Raw genomic sequence first — 21,083 nt, 5'->3', positions numbered from 1 at the left:
AATGAGTTTTTAAAGATGTTTCTGACAATTTCATCTTGTGGAATGGGCAATGGGTATGAAGCAGTCATGGAAACGTGCTCTTTTGGCTAGTGGTCCATGAAAAAAGTAACAGTTTTGCAACAATTGTTCTGGTTTACATTTAGGAAAAAAATATCAATGGATTCTATGATCTTCTCGGCCATGATATCAGACAATTACTCCAAAAAAAATCCCCAGTGGGCCTTAGGGCCCACTGGGGATTTTTTTTGACACCCCACTATCAGAGGACTTTGTGTGCGTCATTTTGCGCTAATAAAAACTTTGCTGCGGTTTTACTTGCTGACTTAGCGTTGCAAATGGGGTGAAATGGACCCCAAAAAAATATTTCCGTTTCGTCAGTGCAGAGACATTGTGTGCAAAGAACCCTAATTTGGGATGAAGATGTGGCACCACAGGTCTTCACTAAACATTAGATTAGACTGGTTACCAAACACGGTAAGGTGTTTGGAAAAAATGCCCAGCAAACTTGTTTCAATTTTATTTTTTTTTCAAAATAATGAGTTTTTAAAGATGTTTCTGACAATTTCATCTTGTGGAATGGGCAATGGGTATGAAGCAGTCATGGAAACGTGCTCTTTTGGCTAGTGGTCCATGAAAAAAGTAACAGTTTTGCAACAATTGTTCTGGTTTACATTTAGGAAAAAAATATCAATGGATTCTATGATCTTCTCGGCCATGATATCAGACAATTACTCCAAAAAAAAATCCCCAGTGGGCCTTAGGGCCCACTGGGGATTTTTTTTTGACACCCCACTATCAGAGGACTTTGTGTGCGTCATTTTGCGCTAATAAAAACTTTGCTGCGGTTTTACTTGCTGACTTAGCGTTGCAAATGGGGTGAAATGGACCCCAAAAAAATATTTCCGTTTCGTCAGTGCAGAGACATTGTGTGCAAAGAACCCTAATTTGGGATGAAGATGTGGCACCACAGGTCTTCACTATACATTAGATTAGACTGGTTACCAAATACGGTAAGCTTTTTGGAAAAAATGCCCAGCAAACTTGTTTCAATTTTATTTTTTTTTCAAAATAATGAGTTTTTAAAGATGTTTCTGACAATTTCATCTTGTGGAATGGGCAATGGGTATGAAGCAGTCATGGAAACGTGCTCTTTTGGCTAGTGGTCCATGAAAAAAGTAACAGTTTTGCAACAATTGTTCTGGTTTACATTTAGGAAAAAAATATCAATGGATTCTATGATCTTCTCGGCCATGATATCAGACAATTACTCCAAAAAAAAAATCCCCAGTGGGCCTTAGGGCCCACTGGGGATTTTTTTTTTGACCCCCCACTATCAGAGGACTTTGTGTGCGTCATTTTGCGCTAATAAAAACTTTGCTGCGGTTTTGGTTGCTGACTTAGCGTTGCAAATGGGGTGAAACGGACCCCAAAAAAATATTTCCGTTTCGTCAGTGCAGAGACATTGTGTGCAAAGAACCCTAATTTGGGATGAAGATGTGGCACCACAGGTCTTCACTATACATTAGATTAGACTGGTTACCAAATACGGTAAGTTTTTGGAAAAAATGCCCAGCAAACTTGTTTCAATTTTATTTTTTTTCAAAATAATGAGTTTTTAAAGATGTTTTTGACAATTTCATTTTGTGGAATGGGCAATGGGTATGAAGCAGTCATGGAAACGTGCTCTTTTGGCTAGTGGTCCATGAAAAAAAGTAACAGTTTTGCAACAATTGTTCTGGTTTACATTTAGGAAAAAAATATCAATGGATTCTATGATCTTCTCGGCCTTGATATCAGACAATTACTCCAAAAAAAAATCCCCAGTGGGCCTTAGGGCCCACTGGGGATTTTTTTTGACACCCCACTATCAGAGGACTTTGTGTGCGTCATTTTGCGCTAATAAAAACTTTGCTGCGGTTTTGGTTGCTGACTTAGCGTTGCAAATGGGGTGAAATGGACCCCAAAAAAATATTTCCGTTTCGTCAGTGCAGAGACATTGTGTGCAAAGAACCCTAATTTGGGATGAAGATGTGGCACCACAGGTCTTCACTATACATTAGATTAGACTGGTTACCAAATATGGTAAGCTTTTTGGAAAAAATGCCCAGCAAACTTGTTTCAATTTTATTTTTTTTCAAAATAATGAGTTTTTAAAGATGTTTCTGACAATTTCATCTTGTGGAATGGGCAATGGGTGTGACGCAGTCATGGAAACGTAGTAGCTCCCAAACAAAGTTTGAAGCAATTGTTTTGGTAGCTTGTCTTTTGCACATTATGCTAAATCGATATGTTAAATATTTGTTTTTTTATATAATACTATTATTCTAAGGTGAGGGCCTCGGGCCCGCATGAGGTGCACCACCCCTCCCTGCCCCGTTGAGACGCCGGTTAGTCGGTTTCCCCCCTCTGGGCTTTTGTGCATCTCAAGTTGGGGACGTCTTCGGTCTGGTTTTTAAAAGTAAGTTTTTCGTACGGATGTTTACGATTATTTCAAATAGGTACTTTTAAAAAGAGGTCTTTTTGTTTAGGTCATAGAGTTGTTCAAAGTGAACCCTGATAAGATCCGTTTTTCCCTGCTTTCCTGTGGGAAATCCTATTTTTCCCGAGAGCGCTGGTAAGATCTGGGGTTTTTCCCGGTTTTCCTGTTGAGAATCTTATATCCCCCTGAAACCCTGATAAGATGCAGGGAAAAAACCCTGGGTTTTCCTGGTAAGTTTCCCTGGTAAGAAAACCCGAAATTCCCTGAAACCCTGATAAGATGCAGGAAAAACCCTGGGTTTCCTGGTAAGTTTCCCGCTTTTTTCCCGGTTTCCCTGCCAGGAAACACTGGTTCCCGGAAACCCTGCCGGGAAATGCGGGATCTTACTCAATCTTTGCATATCTTACGAACCCTGGAAAGTTTCCCGGTAAGTTTCCCGGGACTTTCCCTTGTTTTTCCTGGGTCTTGCCGGGAAATTTTCCGGGAACTTATTAAGATTTCCGGGAATCGGTGCACTGGGTTGAAGCCTAACAAGTATCTCAAACATTTCGTGCAAACTCAATTAAATAGCAGTAAAATTTTTGTGTATAAAAAACATGTTAGCAGACAAGTTTTTAATAGAATTTAAGCCATTTAATTCAGAGATTCTGAAAAACTATTTTTTAAAAGTATGCGATTATTTGCAATTTTTTTCAGTGTAGAAATAGCAAATTCTTCAATGGTGGTGCAAGAAATTTTGGCTTGTCAATATCTTGACAAGATGTTTCAACTTTTGCTCGAGTTATGAAGACCTTGTGTGACATGGAAAGGTGTATCAAGTTTTGTTTCACTGGGTCCACAAGTCAGAACAATGAATTTATTCCACTGAAATAAATTTTGAGCGACACTACTTACGACACACAAGCATATGCAGCAATGGTGAGGTACCAGATATCAGCCTTGAATGGTCTGAGGAAGGAGAATATACTGGGGGACTCCTTCTCTGGCTTCTTGATCATGATGGAAATGCCACTTGTCATGAATGGCTTCGTGAAATCCACCCACTTCTGTCTCTCTGCCGAAATGGTGAGCGGAGCTGCTGCCATGTCTGCTGACTGCAAGATGCCAATAAACAACAATCTTTTCTTCTTTCACATTTAATAAGGAAACTTGGTAATATGCGCTCGCACAAAATGTTCCGAACGCCCTCAAATTTTTGACTTTATTGTCTGCCAAATGAAGTAGAAAAGGAAAACTCTTCGAAATACGCTTCGAAATTATTTAGTAACTGAGAAACAAAACTATTTTTACGCCAACAACTAAATGAATTAAATAATTCGAGATCGGAGAGCCGATGATACCAGTCATTAATAAGATTACGACATATCCAAATCCACTAAAACTTTAATTCCGGACAAACTCAAAACATAAATTTTAAAAATTAAATCACAAAACAGGCAAATCAACCAAATTGTACTTCACTTCAAAGCAGATGAGATCTGTATTCAGTGAGATTTCGTAACAAGTCAAGATAAACAAGAGTAAAAGAGGGCAAAGCCAAAAATAATACTCACCTTTCAACTAAAAAAGTTAGATAGTTTTTTTCTATGAAATTCCATCGGAGCCATTGGGACTAGTAATTAGTCAGAAAAATTTATTTTTTTTTTTGCAAAATTTATTATTAACAAAGTAAAAATGGCAAGAAACACTACCAGACAAAAGTCTAAATAGCATCATTTAAGACATCAATTAACATACAATTGACATCAAAAATAACTCATCATCTTAGACCAAGTCGGCAAAAAAGAACAAAAGGAAAAACTTTGAAAACTTGACAAAAAAAATTCAAAGTAAAAAAACATTAGCTCTCATTTGAAAATATTGTTTATGTTCCTTTATAACTTCATATAGGGTGCTATTGAAACCTCTAATTACCCAAATTCGGTCATACGACTAGAATAGAACCTGGCATTCCACATTGTGTCAAAGCCGTAAAACTAACAGATGCAACATGAAAAACTAAATAGATTGATGTTTGCTCCTCTAAAAAAGCGTTTGAGAGATTTTTTTAAATGAAACTAAGTTACAAGTTATCAAAAAGAAAAGCTAAAAGGTAAATTCCAGCATAATTTTCAAAAACAAGGTCATTTATTTCAAGGTCAGTAGCACAATTTGCTATCAACTGAACCCTGAAGGCTTGCTATCGTCTAAAATGTGTGATACCACTAAAACAAAGAGCAGAAAATTGACATATACAGGCACAAGTAAAATCAGTTAGATTTTGCAAGATAACGGTTTCGAAGCAATTAAAACGATACGCAGTTCACTGACAACTTCAATAAGTACAATAGGGTAATCTTATCATTGGGCTTCTTTTTCTGGTACTTATGAGCAGCGTACAGTTGGTTTTTGTTAGGAAAATATTCTGGTCTCTAATAAACATAGAAAAAGAACCACTAAAATTGTTTTTAAAAAGCATTGCCTCAGTAGGATCATATTTTTTTTGATTGTCAAAAACCACGGTGAGATCAACACTAGCTTTTATAATGATTTGATAGGCTTCATAGTGCTCAAAAACAAGGGGTAATTGTTCCCATTGTAAACGAAATAGATAAATAGGCAACAACAATTCAATATATCAAAAATAATTAATGTATTTTGCATAATTAATGCTTTAAAGTAGATAAAAATAGACCAATTTTTTTAGTTTGTTGTCTCTAGAAATTTACAAAAGTGGGCTGAAGAAATACATTTGGTGCTTTATTGATGAAAAAGCTGAATTTCGAAAAAAAATTAGCAAATTTTGAGCCATCAGTTATCGGACCGGGGGAGCTAACAACCTATCTTTATGTTCATAGGCAAAAGCATTAGCACTATTGTCAATAACAAAATTATGAAATTTGGGCACTGTTATCTAAAAGCGGAGCAAACTTCCATAAAATGTGAACAAAAAAAGTGGATATAATTCCAATGTTCACAAATCTTTGAACCTTGATAACCGCCTAAAAAGACGGAATAAAACAAATCTTTCCAATTTTATAATCTACGCAGTACGGGCTTTCTAATGATACCAATTACAACTCTCTACCATAGATATTTCGATCTCCCTAAATTGACTGAAAAAGAACCCATTTAATTTTATATTTAAACCGTTAAAATGGGTCGGAAAAATAAATGTTTCAAGGATGTCAACACGGACTTCTTTTTGTTTTTTAGTGCATCGGTTTTTTGTTTTGAAAACAGTTGAACTCCATTGAGAGATCTTAGTTACCATGTCCAAGGTGTAAAAGTAAAAGTACTTACAATTTCAACGAGATATAAGTTTTAAAGTATTAGAGTTATTAGACTACTGAAGGTATAAGAAGTTCAAATTATACTTCTCAACATAATAGGCTTTCATAAAAAACGTTGCAAGAATTTGGATAACTAATGAAGAATTGGCTGCTGATTTTTTTTGTTTGACAGATCAAAACTTTACCCTAATTGTGACTGAATTTGATTTGATGAAGTCACTAATCTGCAATTTTAGAAAAAACAGTTTCTAAGATAAAAGAACTTCAGGTAGACAAATATGTAAAAAATTTGAGCGTCTGTCTTCTTTGTCACGTAGTATGGCTGCTTTTTGATGCGGATACTTTCTTTTCGATTTCTATTTTTGAAAAGTTGGCTCTGATTGAATAAAGTTTGTGTTGGTAGGCAGTTTCTTTGATTATAAAGAATTACTAAGTTGAGGGTAATTGCGCTCAAAAATTATGTCATGAGATACTTCAAATAATTTTTTAGCGAAGCAATATTTTTTTGCTCAAAATATTTTTTCTAGAGAAATTAAAAACGAACCGCGGCCTTCCATGGAATTGAAGCAACTAAAGAAATAAGATAGAGAGATTAACCACTAGTCTTTTAATAGACCACTAGTTTTTTGTACTATCATTTTTATACACACGCTCCATAAGGAAAAACGCCTTAATAGAATTTTTTCAAAATTAATAATCGAAATCAGAAACTGAAGACTTTAACACTCAAGAATTAAGGCATATACTTTCGGCAGTACTTGGATGCACACTATTGATCTTAAACTAGTAAATGTTCATGAAATTTAAAGTTCTTAAGTGAGTTCAGAAGCCACTTTTTGAGTGAGGTAAGTCACGAAATTAAACTAAAAGCAGAATAAATCACGTCACGCACACAAATTTTAACTTCAAAGCAGTAGAAGTTACTGAAATTGAAAAAGTCAATGGCCGCAAAAATCATCGATGGAGACGAAGAATTAAAAAAAAACATAGCAGGACAAGTCCTGAAATGCAATTCAAAGAAATAAATGAAAAACTCAGAAGTACTTTACCTGATCAGCAGATCAATTGAACAATGCCAGCCAAAACACAAACAAAATTATCTCAAAAATAGAGAAACTGAAACAATCAAACAAAATAAACAAAAATATACTCATTGCTAAAACTCCTTGAAGCTTTTAAACCTAAGGGAATTATTTTTCGCTTTAAAAAAACCTATTTCAAAAATATGTTCAAAACCAATTTGTGTTTCTGAAATCGGTCCAGTATTATATCTGCAAGACCTGAAATAAATTCATTGGCTCTTGAAGATCGATTAACTCGAAAATGACCAAAAAATTTAAGAGAAAAGAAATCAATTGCAAATTATAATGAAATGTTGCTGAAAATTGTGATAATAATATCTTCAGAATCATTTCTGTGTCTCTGAAAGCTATCCAGTAACCCAATTCCAAGCCTTAAAAAATTCATGAGGTAACCTGGCAACTGAGCCAAGAAAAACTTCATAAAATACAAATGTTTTTAGAAAACTTGAAAAAAAATGCAAACTTTATCAAAAAACTTCTAAGAGTCGAAAAGTTAAATTGTTGAAAACAAATCCACTGCAACTATAAACCAGAACCTTTTTACCAGAACCTGGAATAGGTTTTCTCGCACTTGAGAAAGGACAAATTTCAAAAGTTGACAAGAAAATTAGGAAACCTTAAAAGAAATTGCAGATTTTATCAAAAAAATGCTTAAACTCGGGACATTAAAATGTTAAAAACCAATCCATTGTCACTAGAAATCTTGCAGTGCCCTTTTATCAAACCTTAAAGGAGATTGCCTTGTCCTATAAGCTCGAAAGTTTCAAAATGACGAAAACTTTCAAAAAAAAACCTGAAAAAAACGCAAGTTTTGTCCAAAAAAATTGCTTAAATTTGAGTTATTCAAAAATTGACACCTTTTCCATGGCCACTAAAAATTTTTCAGTAACTTATTATTCAATCTCTAATGAGGTTTTCTAGCCCCTGGGACTGAAACAACTTGAACTTTGACAATAAATGTCGAAAACTATGAAAAAAATTGCACGTTTTGTCAAAAAATGTTAAAAGTCGTGATGGCATAGAGTTGAAAAACCATTCCATCACCACTAGAAACTATGCATTAATCTATTATCAAAACTTGGAGGAGGTGTCTGGACACCTAGGGCTGAAAAAACTCAAAAAATAACAAAAATTTTCAAAAAACCTGAAAAAAATTGCAAAAAGTAGTATCATTTTGCGTGTTTGTGCTTGTAGTACCAAAACTTATAGCTCACAAAAAGGTTATAACAAGCAATTGTGTCTCGCAAAAAGCCTTCCTCAACTTTTAAAAACTTCAACCTAATACTAATCAAACAAAGAACTCAAAAAAATTACACAAAACAGGAAATATTGCACCAGTTTGAGCCCAAAAACTACTAAATATGACCTTTTAACCTTAATTTAAGGCCATACCAGCATCTGCACCACTATAAGCACTTGAGGGACTACTAAAGACTTCTTTGGGCTTTTAATGAAACTTAATGCCCTCTGGGCTTTACCTGTTTATCCCGTTTTGAAAGATCAAAGTCATTGAAAAATGTGTGAACACATCTTAAAAAAAACACAGCGCACCAATACAATTCAAATTCTTTGAATTGTAAAAACATAGCAGGACAAGTATTGACGTAAAATTCAAAGAACAGAAAACAGAAAACTGAACTTAGAATGGACTATTAATGGATTGGGAAAACCATTTAGAAAAAACTCCAATCCAAAAACCGAAAAACCAGTAAAATTCAAAGTGAAATTGCCGCATGTGAACAAAAAACCACTAGCGAGAAAGCGAATTTTTGTTCGAACACCGTTTTCTCACTCTACTTAGAACAAAATTAGAGTACAAAAAATTTCTCGCCCCAAAACCACTCGCTTTTTCGCTCCACTTCCTGTTTCGGCGTGACCAAAATCACTACTCCAATTTGACTTCAAAGATCAGGATAATGTGTGAAAAAGCATAGCCGGAGAAATTCCGGAAACGACTCGAAGAGTCATCTTCGTGAATGAATAACCTTTTACATCAACTGGTTCCTACTACTAAAAACAAAAAAAAATCAGTCGAAAATTGAAGAAAGCACAGGAAACCAACTGATTAAAAAAATTACATTACTCCCATATATTAAACAAGCCGATGTTTTTGTACCCAACTGAAAATATCAAAGTACACAAGCAGCAAACGTCAGGTGTTATGTTAGATTCGCAAAACTTCATTTTGGAAGACAAATTTGAATACCGCAAGAAATGGCTATAAATTGTTACAAATTTTATCAATTTCCGTAATTACTCTTAATTGAAAAAAAACTATTTTACAACATAAAAATATTAACCAATTGCTAAATAAATAAACTTTTTCGCTTTAACTGTAAACATTATTTGTCTCTTTAAATCACAGTAAACGCGATAAAACTAAACACGGCCGAAAAAATAAACAATTCAAAATTAATCAAGAAAAAGATTTAAGAGACGGAACAAAATTCAATTGCGTAATTTCGTATGTCACCAAAACGAACCCCTAATATTGTTCGCAGAAAAAGAGTACTGTTCAAAATTTGAAAAAGTGAAGCTTGCAAAAACTGAGCACCAGATGTCGAAAAAAAATCAATTGCAAAGAAAACAAGGCGGCTCGGTAATGTGCGATTGCACATAATGTTCCGACCCCGCTCATCCACAATTTTGGCATAATTGTCTACCAAATGAGGAACAGATGGAAAAACACAAAAAAATCAAGTATTGTTCAAAAAAAACTGGTGTATGAACGAAAAGATAGCCTCCAAAGCAAATAACCCAGTGGAATAAAAAAGGATACATTAGATTGATGAGATATGCCGATATTAAGAAAGCGAGCGAAGCCGAACGGCAAAATCAAACAACAACAACAAACATTACATCAAAATATTTATGTCCGTTATAAAAAACAAAAATTAATAACAAAGTCAAAATAGCGTCAGATAAAACTGAAAATAAACAAAATAACTTGTAATTCAACAGACAGACAAAAATGGTTATTCACCAGTTCATAATAAAGCTTGGTAACAATTAGACAAAAAAAGAACAAACTTTAAATTTAGAAAAATCGTTGATTTTTTTTAAAAAAAAAACAATTAATTTCAAAGTAATGAAAACCATTAGGAATCAACTAAAGTATCCCATAGGTTTTCAATTAACAATGCTTCTATAGAAGGGAATTAAGAACTCCTGCTATTCAATTTTTTATGTAGTCACAAAAAGAACAACAAATATACAACAAACTAAAAATCAATTAAAACTTTCCAGAAAATGCTTTGGAAGCCGTAAAGCCATAATTTGGCCCCCAAAATATGTTTGATTGCACCTTTGCCGAACACCGATAATGTATTAAGTAGCCGCTCAATATTGAAAATAAGCAAAATTAGACAAAAAAGAAAAAAATACAAAATTATGAATTATGTAATACTTGTTTTTTTTCGATGAATATTTATTTCAAAAAATCATAAAAGCCATTAATTACAAAATGAAAAATTTGAATAGGTTTGTCCATTCTTTCAAAGGAAGCCCTTGAGACCTGCAGTTATCCAGAATATGTCTTACGTCTACAAAAAGAACGTCAAATATGACAAAAATCAAAAATTCATTTACCTTTTTTTGTGAAAAACCCGTGTGGAAGCCTGTAAAGTCATAACGAATTCTCTTAAATTATTACATTTTGTGACATCAATCCCTTTTCAAACCTTTCCTTGAAATGTATTACATGACCTCTTTTTAATGCAACTAGGTAACAGTTAGAGCAAAAAGAAAAAAAAGCAAGATTATGTAATACTTGCTTTTATCGAAAAAAAGTTATTTCCAAAGACATGAAAGCCATTAATTACAAAATGAAAAATTGAATGGGTTCGTTTATTCTTTCAACGGAAGCCCTCGAGACCTGCAATTATACAGAACAAGTCTTACGTCTACAAAAGAACATCAAATATGACAAAAAACAAAAAATAATTCACTTTTTTTTAAGAGAAACCCCTGTCGAAGCCAGTAAAGTCATAACGAATTCTTTAAAAACATTAGATTTTGTGACACCAATCTTTTTTGACACCTTCTTTTGACAAAAATAATGTCATATTTAACCTTTAATTAACGAGACAAGGTAACAAACAGACAATAAAAGGAACAAAAGTGCGAAGTTGAAATTTTTTTTTTCATTTTGGAAAACAATTGTTTTCAAAGTCATGAAAGCCTTTACCTATCTTCTATTATCAAAACATCGGCTCATCTACTCTGCTGGGAAAAGCTAATCAAACCGGGTCATTGTACACGAAATTGAATACGCTTAAAACGACAAAGTAAAAACGACAGTTAAAGACAAAACTTAAAAATTCAATTAAAATCTTCGAGAAAGTACTGTCGAAGTGGTAAAAAACCACAATCTATATCTTTGAGGATTTAAATATTATCAATTCTGCGGTATTTTGAACGCGAAAATTGTGACATATGAACTGACAATAACGTGATAATTTGACAAATCTAGAAAACATGAAAAATGGGCAAATACATATAAATATAAAAAAAATTGTGAAATCTAGTATCATCAAAGCCAGAACACCATAACTTAAGGGCTAAACCCCAATAAAGACTATAATTGAATTCATCAGATAGAAGGAGCACTCTTTGATTGCTGACACTAAGCTACAAGTTGACCAAATTAAGAGAAAAATGGAGGCAAAGTTCAATAAGCCATTTTTTATTTAAAAATCAAACATTTTCAAAATCAAAACGACCATAAGCTTTCAAGCAGTCAATTAGATAAATTATTTGCGAGCTAATTACGAAGCCAATAGGACCTATCACTAGTGAGCTTTGATTTGAAATGTTCTGTTATTTAATTATTAAAGAAAGATTGAAATTTTTTTCTTATAAAAAACGGACTGACGACAATCCGAATTATTTTTGGATTGTAACGGTCCAAGATTGGTACAGAATTAGTCGTGCTAATGCTGATTGTCCTTTAAGATTATCTAATTTTTGGAATGTCATTGATAGAGATATTTTGTTAGTTAAAAAATCAAAAATAAATGCTGCGTTTTTGATAATCAACGAATAAAGTTAGCAAAAAACGGCAAAGTTTTTTTTTAAAGAGCACTCTCAACGGAAGTTGAAGTGGAATTAGCTCCCTTTTCAGTCAGTCGTCAGTCTGCGTTAGTGGTGTTTGGGTGTGCACTTCCTGCAAATTTGATCAGAGTGGACTAAAGAAACTTATTTCGTGCTGTTTTTGATAAAAAAGTCTGAATTTTGCGAAATATTTAACCGGAATTTGTGTCAAAAAAATTCAATGAAAATAGCCGACAATATATTTTGTTTTTCAACGTAATATCAACAACATTTTCTTGTAAAATTTTACTAAATTTTATCAAAATTGGCAAAATTTTGGTCAAAAATTCCGATAAAATGTGAATGAAATCAACGGAATTCACTCTATTTTCTCGAAAGTTTAAACCTCGATATCTCCCTGTCAAAAACAAAAATTAAAGAAATCTTTTTAATTCCATATTCTACGCTGGACAAGTTTTCTAGTGATACCAGTCTCAACTCTCTACGATGAATATTTCGATCGGCCGAAATTGACTGAACAAAAAAAACCCATTTGAGTATATAGTTCCTCCCCCCCCCCTGAAGAGGTGTCGGAACAATAACTAAAAACCTCAAAGGAAAAAACTAACATTATTAATACAAATCGATAACTTTCAATTTAAAAAACGGGGCAAAAAAAACTGTAGGACTTAGGAGATTGTTAGAATGAAAGATGCTAGAATGTGGACAATACATACATTGTGAAAAAAGATTTAAAAAACTTATTTGTAACTTCTAAAAAACCAAAACACTAAATTGGAGACACTAATAAATGTAATTATTAATGTTGTTGGTCGATTTTGCTGTTCGTCTGATCTCGCTTTCTTAATATTGGCATATCTCATCAATCTAATGCATCATTTTTTTCTCCACTGAGTCATTTGCTTTGGAGGCTATCTTTTCGTTGATACATTGTATATATTTTTTGAAAAATACTTGAATTTTAGGGTTTTTCTATCTGCTCCTCATTTGGTAGACGATTATGCCAAAAATGTGGATGAGCGGGGTCGGAACTTTATGTGCGATCGCACACTACCGAGCCTCTTTGTCAAGTAAACTCCTAAATTCAAGTAATTTAGTGCATTTTTATGAAAACGGTATCACCATTCCCGCAGAACATAATAATGTCTTTTTTGGTATTGAAATTAAAACTGTTTCGATCAAAATGAGGTGCCATTCTTTTAACAGGCGTCTCTTTTGTTTGCAGCTGCACAATCTATTTCAGATGTGAATATCAAAATGCGATCTGCAACTTATGGTCTTCAGTTGTGTTAAAATAATACACCTCCGCCATTTTAGAAAAAAGGACAGGTTCCGTAATTTGTACAGAAGGATTAGAACAGCATACTCACTCCAGAGACAACTTCCCATATCATTCCGTTCCAGCTAATGCCTTTGTCCCCCTTGCTGCCGTATTTGCCATCTGGTACGATGTACAACTCATAACTGAAGCCAATCCTGGCAGACAGCTTTTGGATCAAGTCCACACAGTAGCCTATGCAGTCATAGAAATATATCAACTATATGTATCCGCAGATCCGGTACCGTATCCTGAAGCTCAATTTTCACCCTCCTAATTTTGATTAATTAAAAACAAAATTAGACCAAAGAAAGTTAGAGCCGATGACTTAGCAAACAAAATTTCAGCAAACATTTTAACGAAAGTTTTCATTTTGAGCTTTAATTTCTCAAAAAAAATCATAATAGATAAATGAAGCAATAGTATAATAGTTCTTTAGACATTTGGTATATTTTATAGACAATAACTAAATATTGGTTTGCTAAAAACAACTATTCGCCAAGTAACGCGAATAAATGGCAAAAACAATGTCTTTTTTCTGTCCTGCTATCTCTGCATCCTATCTCTGCCTCCCATCTTTGCAGTTTAGACAGCATTTTTCAAAGATATAGTAAACAATCTTACAAACAACGAATTTAATTTTGCTTCAAAACCAACAAAAATGACCACAATGGTATTTTGAGAAAATATTTTTCAAAAAATTTGAAAATAATTCAACCGCAAAAATTAAAATACTTTCTAAAAGAAATTAAATGACGCATTTGAACTCTATAAGAAACGTTGAAAGCTTGACTACCGCACACAATGCATAGTCAATTGCAACAATAAAAGAGCTGTAGAAGGGAACAAAATTGGCGTTGAAAGTTTGTTTTATGATAATAATCAAACTTTTCTATAAAAAAAATTAACACAGCAACTTTTTCAAAGAACTAGTGCAGAATCAAACAAAAACTGCGTTGAAACTGCTTTCCAAAACATTCAAAATTTATCAGAAATTTAAATTAGAAAGAAAATTTTCAAAAAAATAAATAACAAGCAATTCAATTTATACAATTTATAATTTTGAAAGAAAATCATTTTTTGAACATAAACAACTCTCTGGAACGATGTTAAAAACGAAATGAGCTTAATTTTTTGAAAAAAACTATCGTCAAACTCAAAGATTGCAGATCTGTAGAAAAGGAAGAAGGACACGGGAGAGTATTTTAATTCTGATAAATCAATTTTCTTGTGATTACAAATCGGTAACCTTTTCAAAGTATTATTTGACTCATTACTACTGTGTTAAAAACGTTGAGAACCTGACTTTCTTTGCAAAGCTTTTTAAATCAAATGCAATGGTGAGAAGTCTTTAGAAGAAGAAATTATTTTTGGGGTTGATTACTAGTATTATACTAATAATACTTTTTTCTGACAGTACATTCAAAACCACAACTTTTACAAAGATCTATTGAATAATCCCACAAATACAGAATTGATTGTTATGAAAAATCGAACATAAGCTTTCGAAATGTAGTCTATTGAACCTGAGACAAATGGTAGTTAATGCCAGTCTTGAGTTTTTCACTTGTTTTGGATCCATCATTTTTGCTTAGTGTACTGAGGTTCTTCTGTAAAGAAGAATTAAACTAAATACTTAAGGCCTGGGGAAGGAGCAAGACATCTGAAACAAAATATTTATGGGCAAAAAGTTTGACAAGTGTCTTGCTACAGCATGAGGCAAGAGGTTTCAACAGGCGGTTTCAGCAAAGAAATAAAACGCAAATTGTTTGCCGTAGAAAATTCACAAAAAACAAGTTTAACTGAGATTAACTTAGTCCTAAACACATAAACTGCAGAAAGTAGATCTAACCATTATATTTTGATGTTCTATTTTCTAGTGAGAAATCAGTGAATTAAAATTTTTTCAGTTATGTTCAAATTTGGTGTTGACATTATAACACTTTTTACTAACACAGTTGACACAAAAATGTCTATAAAAAATATATTAACTGCCGAACATTTGTATAAGCTTGCTGAAATCGAGGGAGTTTTACTAAAAATCTGAACTTTACGCTTCTAAATTGTTTTTTATTCAAAAAATGTTGCCAAAAGACTTCCTTATATTTACTATAACTTGAATATGTTTTTAAAACTGCACTGTTGTGCTAACGAAAATAATTGATCTACTGCTTGTTGGATTTCAGACTCTCCTGACCCGTAAAAAGATTATCACGACATAAATGATCTTTTTAAAATATAATTATTGAAGTGACAATGCTTGGTTGCTAGGTGACAGCTAACCTACCGTCCAGTTATTTAAAAGCGGTACTTTTGTCCCAACTTTCACACTTTTGTAAACGAATCCAGGGCCTTGAATTTTTTTCCCCAGATCAAAATTAAATGTTTGTTCGTAATACCTAAATTGATCACACTGTTAACATTTTAAATTTTCAGTGTAGTCTACTCAGCAACATAAGTGCTCTACGGGAGCTGTGAACGGTTACCTTTTTGTGAACTAAGCCTGCCATATTTTGTCAGTATTTTTTGCATTTAAGTTTTTTCGCTGTTGTTATTAATGCAAACATAGATAATCCGATTTCACGTTTCACTTGTGTAAATTGCACCTATGTTTTTTCGCTGCTAAAATTGTTCAAAGATCCCCAAAAAGTCGCGAATTTATGTGTAGTTCACAATGGTAATTAAGATTATTATTGGCTGTGATGCTTTAATCACATTCGAAAGCACAGTTGAACAAATTCATTTTCTCGCGACTTGTCAAGTAGACTTTAATGTTGCTGAAGACTTAATTAAGTTAGCAAAAATCGGATTTAAATTTGATTCCGATTTCATAAAATTTGATTATTGGTCTAGTTTCGTCCTGAAGTCGACTTTTAAAAAAATTCGGACATAAATGATTGGTCAACCTTCAAGTGCATCGGTTTTCCTCCCGTTGTTGTCCAGAACATGTTGTGTGAAAGGCTTTTCCTGAAACAAAATATGTTATCCTGAAGCACATTTTGAATTGGTTTGTTTTCTTTGACAACCGATGATTATTATCTAGCTGTGGTTATTGTTTTCAATTATTTACAATTATTTTACATATTTTATATCTTTGCAATTATTTACAATTATTTTGCTTACAACATTACAATTGTTTTCAATTGACCGAACTCTCAATTAACCCTTTTGATTTTTTTTACAATCTCCGCTCCCAAATGACGCTCAAACTTTTTCCTCAAACTATTGATTGATCCATCAATTTGGGTAAGACTTTGGAGCAGTCTTTGTTTTTAGCTATTTATTAAATAGGTGATATGAATTAACCAGCGAAGTTCATTACGTTTTGAAAATCACATTTGCTGAAATCAGTGACAAAGAAAACATTGCAGACAAAATGTGAATAAATCGAAGCTTAATTCGTTAAATCGTTGATGCTATTTTAGCGAGAGTAGCAATGCGTAAATTGCAATGCGTAGTCTGATGAAATTATTTTATTGTAACTTTCTTTACCAGGATCGAAGTAATTTTGAAGTGTCGCAGTTTGTCAGGAATCAGTTTATTGTCCAGTTTTTCCCTCGCAGTTAGTTTGGACTGCTCGTTCCAACTAGCAACCTAAAATGCGTTTCGTTCCAACTAAAAACATAAAATGCTAAACTTCTTGTATCTTAAAATGTTTAATGTTTTTTTTTAAAAAAACCTTTTTTGCTGCAAAAATTCATTTAAAAAACGCGTCAATATTTGCTATGTTGCACACCTTTCTGTCTTGGTATCTTGTCAACATTTTTGCAACAATTGAGATTTGAGCAAAAAATTGGAATAGAATGTATTTGAAGGGTGTTTGTGACCTGGTGAAGTTTTTCGTATCCTTTGTATTGCCAGAGGGAACTGTTGACAAACCTCTCGTTGTGAGTTTTGAACCTGACATAGCCGGAGAACCCCAAAAAGTCCACCTACAAAGAAAGCGTTTACTGACCCAAAAATACAAACATTATAAAGTTACAATTAAAGTTAGAGTAGAAACCTTTCAGGCTTAACTGTTTTACAGTAATTCTTATCTTTTTTAAAATTAATCCACTGTTCAAGTCTAAGTAACGTTGATCTGTTTTATAACTGCAAAAATTAGACAATAGAAAAATAAATTTGACGAAAATACGATCATAAGAAAACATCAGTTATTATCGAAATAAAGAACGGTAAATAACTCTTTCTCTTATGAGTATATCATCAATTGTGGTCTTTTTTGCACTTAAGTTGGACGATAACCGTTACAATTTTGCCTCTTGTAGGAGAACCGTTGTTTGCAAGAATCTTGCAAAATCTTAACAGATAGGTAAGAATCTTGCAAGAATCTTACAAGATCTTGTAAGATCTTAGAATTTAACTGTCTTCGTTAGACATCGGGTCCATTAAAACTTGAAAAGGACTTTGAGGTTCTCTCAATTAACCATATGATGATTAAAATGCACCTCTTTTATAGTTCTCATTAGCTTCTGTCCGTACTGCCATTGCTCACTTTGCTGCTTTTTGGCCGGCCACGTAGGTTGTATGAAATCGTTATTAATATTATCACATGACATCGATGAGTCATCTAACCAGGCTGACTTGTGCTTCGAGTAATCTGATTCGTTGATATTCTCTTGCTCAAATTTGTTTAAGGTTAAGTTGAGAAGTGTTAAGATGTCGAGTGACAACAAGGTTTCACGCTAAAACAAAATTTTAATTTGGAACTGTTTCCACACGGCAGAATATGATTATGGTGTATGGTAACTGTCCGCTGATAACAGACTGCTACCACAGTCTTATATGACGACAACTGTTACCAGTTAATCGATCAATGGTTAATGCCAATCTTTGATAAATATATGACATCGAAACTCAGAGCCTAGATTACTCAAAAGTGGAATCAGAAGAAAAAATGTATCAAAACTAAACACGTTTAGCAGAACTTTTCGCTCACTTATTCTAGCAAGCCCCGAACGGAATTATGAGCCATTTATAAGAATTCGAACGCAACAGTCCCCTGGAGTCTCTACAATTTCAATTGTTCAAGTCAATTTCTGTTAGAGAATCAAGAGTAAATTTTTTTGACTGTGAATTTTCTGAAGCTTAAGTTGAGGCAATCTTTCTGTAGCGAATTTGGGTGCAACCTTTTTTATTTTGCAAACGGGAATAATTCAAAACAGATGAAAACAATTTAAATTATGAGTTATTTTGCATTGAATAAATGATTTTCCTGATTCTTATAGTCCAAAAAGAGCTCCAAATCAAAATTTCAAGTTAACGATTAAATTAAATAAAAAATTGGAGTAGAACATTAGCAGTTATTATTTGGGCAAGATGGTAATTTCAAGTTAACCTTAACCTATATGAGCAAAATTTTGAATATTACAATTGAAAACAAGCCAAAATAGATTTGTTTTTCAGTGTTTGTGTTACAAATGGAAAAATTAGTTCTTATATATTTTTCAATTTAAAATATTGACAATTTTTCGTAACTCCAATATCTCGAGTTGAAGGATTCTGGTGAATGCTAATTTAATGTTTCAATTACTTTTGTAACAATTGTGGAAATTTTCAATTGAAAAGTTAAGCAGAAAACCAATTCAACGAGAAGAAAGAACTGCTGAAAAAACTGAAGTGTTTAAATATTTTTTTCTTCGTTTTACCTCATTTTATTTTTCTGACGGTTTTTTTTCAAAACTCGTATTTTGTTGGAATGGAATCATTTATTCGCCGTCAAATGAAATTTTAATTAGCTAGAATACGTGGCTTGAACTGCCAATTAACATGAGTCACATTGGACATCGGAAACATGAAACAAAACTTATGTCTCTTATGTCAAAATAATGATAAAGAAAAACGTTTTTTATGTGTTCCTTTCCCATGTAGTTGTTTTTTCTCCTGTTTTGTTTTGAATGACGCTCAGATGACTTTTACAAGAATTTTTTAAACTTTCTTTTCCAAAGTTTTCTTTTCTTACTTCTCAATGAAATCAATAAAGCAGTGACTGCTTCCTGCATTCAATTTTCAGTATGTGAATATTGCAGTCAATTACAACCAATTTTTTGGTGTAATGTTGAAAATATTTTGCACAATAATTCAAGTTCGAATTCCTCTGACTAATCATGAGGAAAAGTAAACAGAAAAAAATGACCGTTCCCCCCGCAAAAAATAGATTTTTTGTTGTTCCACTTTTAAAACTCTGAATTTTTGAAATTGTGCAAAATTTCCAATATCTCAATTTTCTATCTCAATTTTAAGTGCCCGCAGAAAATTTATTTAATCTTTAAATTTAATTTGAAATGTATCAATAGTTTACAAATACTACCTCAATTGATTCAACAATTTTTCAAAAAAAGACTCTCAAACATAATAGGGTGTTCAGAAAATCAGAGAATTTCAATACATAGGGGAACAAGGTATTTCAATTTCGTTAAGTCTTTTTGTCCTTCTCTAGAAAAATTGGTCCATTTTTCGTAAAGACCAGGAGCATCACGAATGCATTCGATTTCACGCAATTAAGTTCACAAAAAGCTTTTATAATTGCTCTAAAAATTTTTAAGGAGTTCAATGGAAAAAAAGAAAAAACTAAAAATTTTCCTATTTCGATTTGTTAGAGCAGTTAAGTTAGTTTTTAGAGCCCTCTAATTAAATTTTTTCCGTTTTCACGTTTTCTAATGTCATGATTACGTCAAAATTTGTTGAATTCTGAATTTTTTTTCAAGAATAGCAATTTAAAACTGTAATTAAGAACAAGCGCGTGAAAATTTAGAAAATTTTATTTCGTGTTTTCTTTGTCTTTCCGAAAACATGGTTTTTTAAAAGTTTATATTTTGGATTTTTCGTCTTTCAAAAAATTCTAACGTAGCAAACAAATGTTCTAAAGAGTCACCGATTACCTTTTTTGAGTTATATCAGGATTCAATCAGAAAAAGAAACAAAAAGTGACAGAAAATGACAGCATTTTCTGTCAATTCCCGTTTATTTTGATTTTGCTAGTTTGACCTTCAACGTAATTATTAGGTTGCCTAATTCAATGGGCAACTAGAGGAAATTTTTTCAGTAGAAACAGTGAGTTAGGTAAGTCACAAATCAAGCGTGAAGTTCGTGACTTAGGTGATCCAAAAACGTTATCGAAACGTAAAAAGAATAAAAAACATATGTGGATGACTTCGGGAAACCAGTCGAAGAGTCCTTTTTGTCAGGAAAAGTAGTTTTCCAATGAACTGGTACTTACTAACGTGACATTTGAAACTTTAGATATGAGTCAAAAAAGAAAACAAGAATTAGAAACCGTCAAAGTTTTCATAATACCGTTACTCCTAAATAATTTTTTTCTATATTATTGCAACCATCAATTTACTCGCACAACAATGAGTCCAGTTGTCATAAGAACCTTTTTTTCAAAAATTTGCTGAAAAGTATATTCAACAATTGTCATTTTTCTTCATTAAAACTTAAAACCCTGTTTTATGCCTCAAAAATAGTAATGTTCTGGTAACGCTAAAATAGTTTGAGCAAAGTATTTTGTTTCAATTTCCAATGAATGCGATAAAACAGCGAATTAGCCAAAAAATTGTTTAAAAAACTTAGAAAAAAGCCGGATTTTTTTAAAAAAAAAACTTTTAAAACTCTCTGAACTCAAAACCTTTGTTACAACATTTTCATTTTTATGATATATTAACAGTTTCATCGCAAATTATTATAATAATTCAGAACTCACTCTCATCAATTCTTTTCGTTTCTCCTTTTTCTATTTTTCTTCCATTTTTTAAACAGCTCCCCCTTCTGAACATGCGATAAAATTTGTAGATTTTTGATAAAATTAAAAGTAGCCTCTAAGGACTACAAAATGATGTTTTTCTTTTTTTCGACAATTTGATATATCTTCCCCCATT

General features: G+C 32.7%; 2 protein-coding genes across 3 annotated transcripts in view; one reads left to right on the top strand and one right to left on the bottom strand.

The window, feature by feature from the left end:
* Window positions 1–21,083, top strand: part of LOC142342736 (uncharacterized) — a 467,082-nt gene that overhangs the window by 181,916 nt on the left and 264,083 nt on the right. The window lies entirely within an intron of this gene.
* Window positions 1–21,083, bottom strand: part of LOC142342737 (glutamate receptor 3-like) — a 106,338-nt gene that overhangs the window by 72,086 nt on the left and 13,169 nt on the right. The window contains exons 7-12 of the mRNA XM_075394259.1: window positions 17,652–17,888; window positions 17,031–17,135; window positions 16,696–16,797; window positions 16,110–16,170; window positions 13,256–13,398; window positions 3,374–3,573 (exon numbers count right to left, since the gene is read on the bottom strand). Coding sequence (XP_075250374.1) covers window positions 3,374–3,573; window positions 13,256–13,398; window positions 16,110–16,170; window positions 16,696–16,797; window positions 17,031–17,135; window positions 17,652–17,888 — 848 coding nt within the window. The remainder of the gene's footprint in view (window positions 1–3,373; window positions 3,574–13,255; window positions 13,399–16,109; window positions 16,171–16,695; window positions 16,798–17,030; window positions 17,136–17,651; window positions 17,889–21,083) is intronic.

Source organism: Convolutriloba macropyga, chromosome 7 (assembly GCF_964194025.1).
Source record: "Convolutriloba macropyga chromosome 7, txConMacr16.3, whole genome shotgun sequence".
NCBI classification, from domain to species: domain Eukaryota; kingdom Metazoa; phylum Xenacoelomorpha; order Acoela; family Convolutidae; genus Convolutriloba; species Convolutriloba macropyga.
Note: the sequence above shows the minus strand (reverse complement) of the source record. Positions and strands in the feature narration are given on the sequence as shown.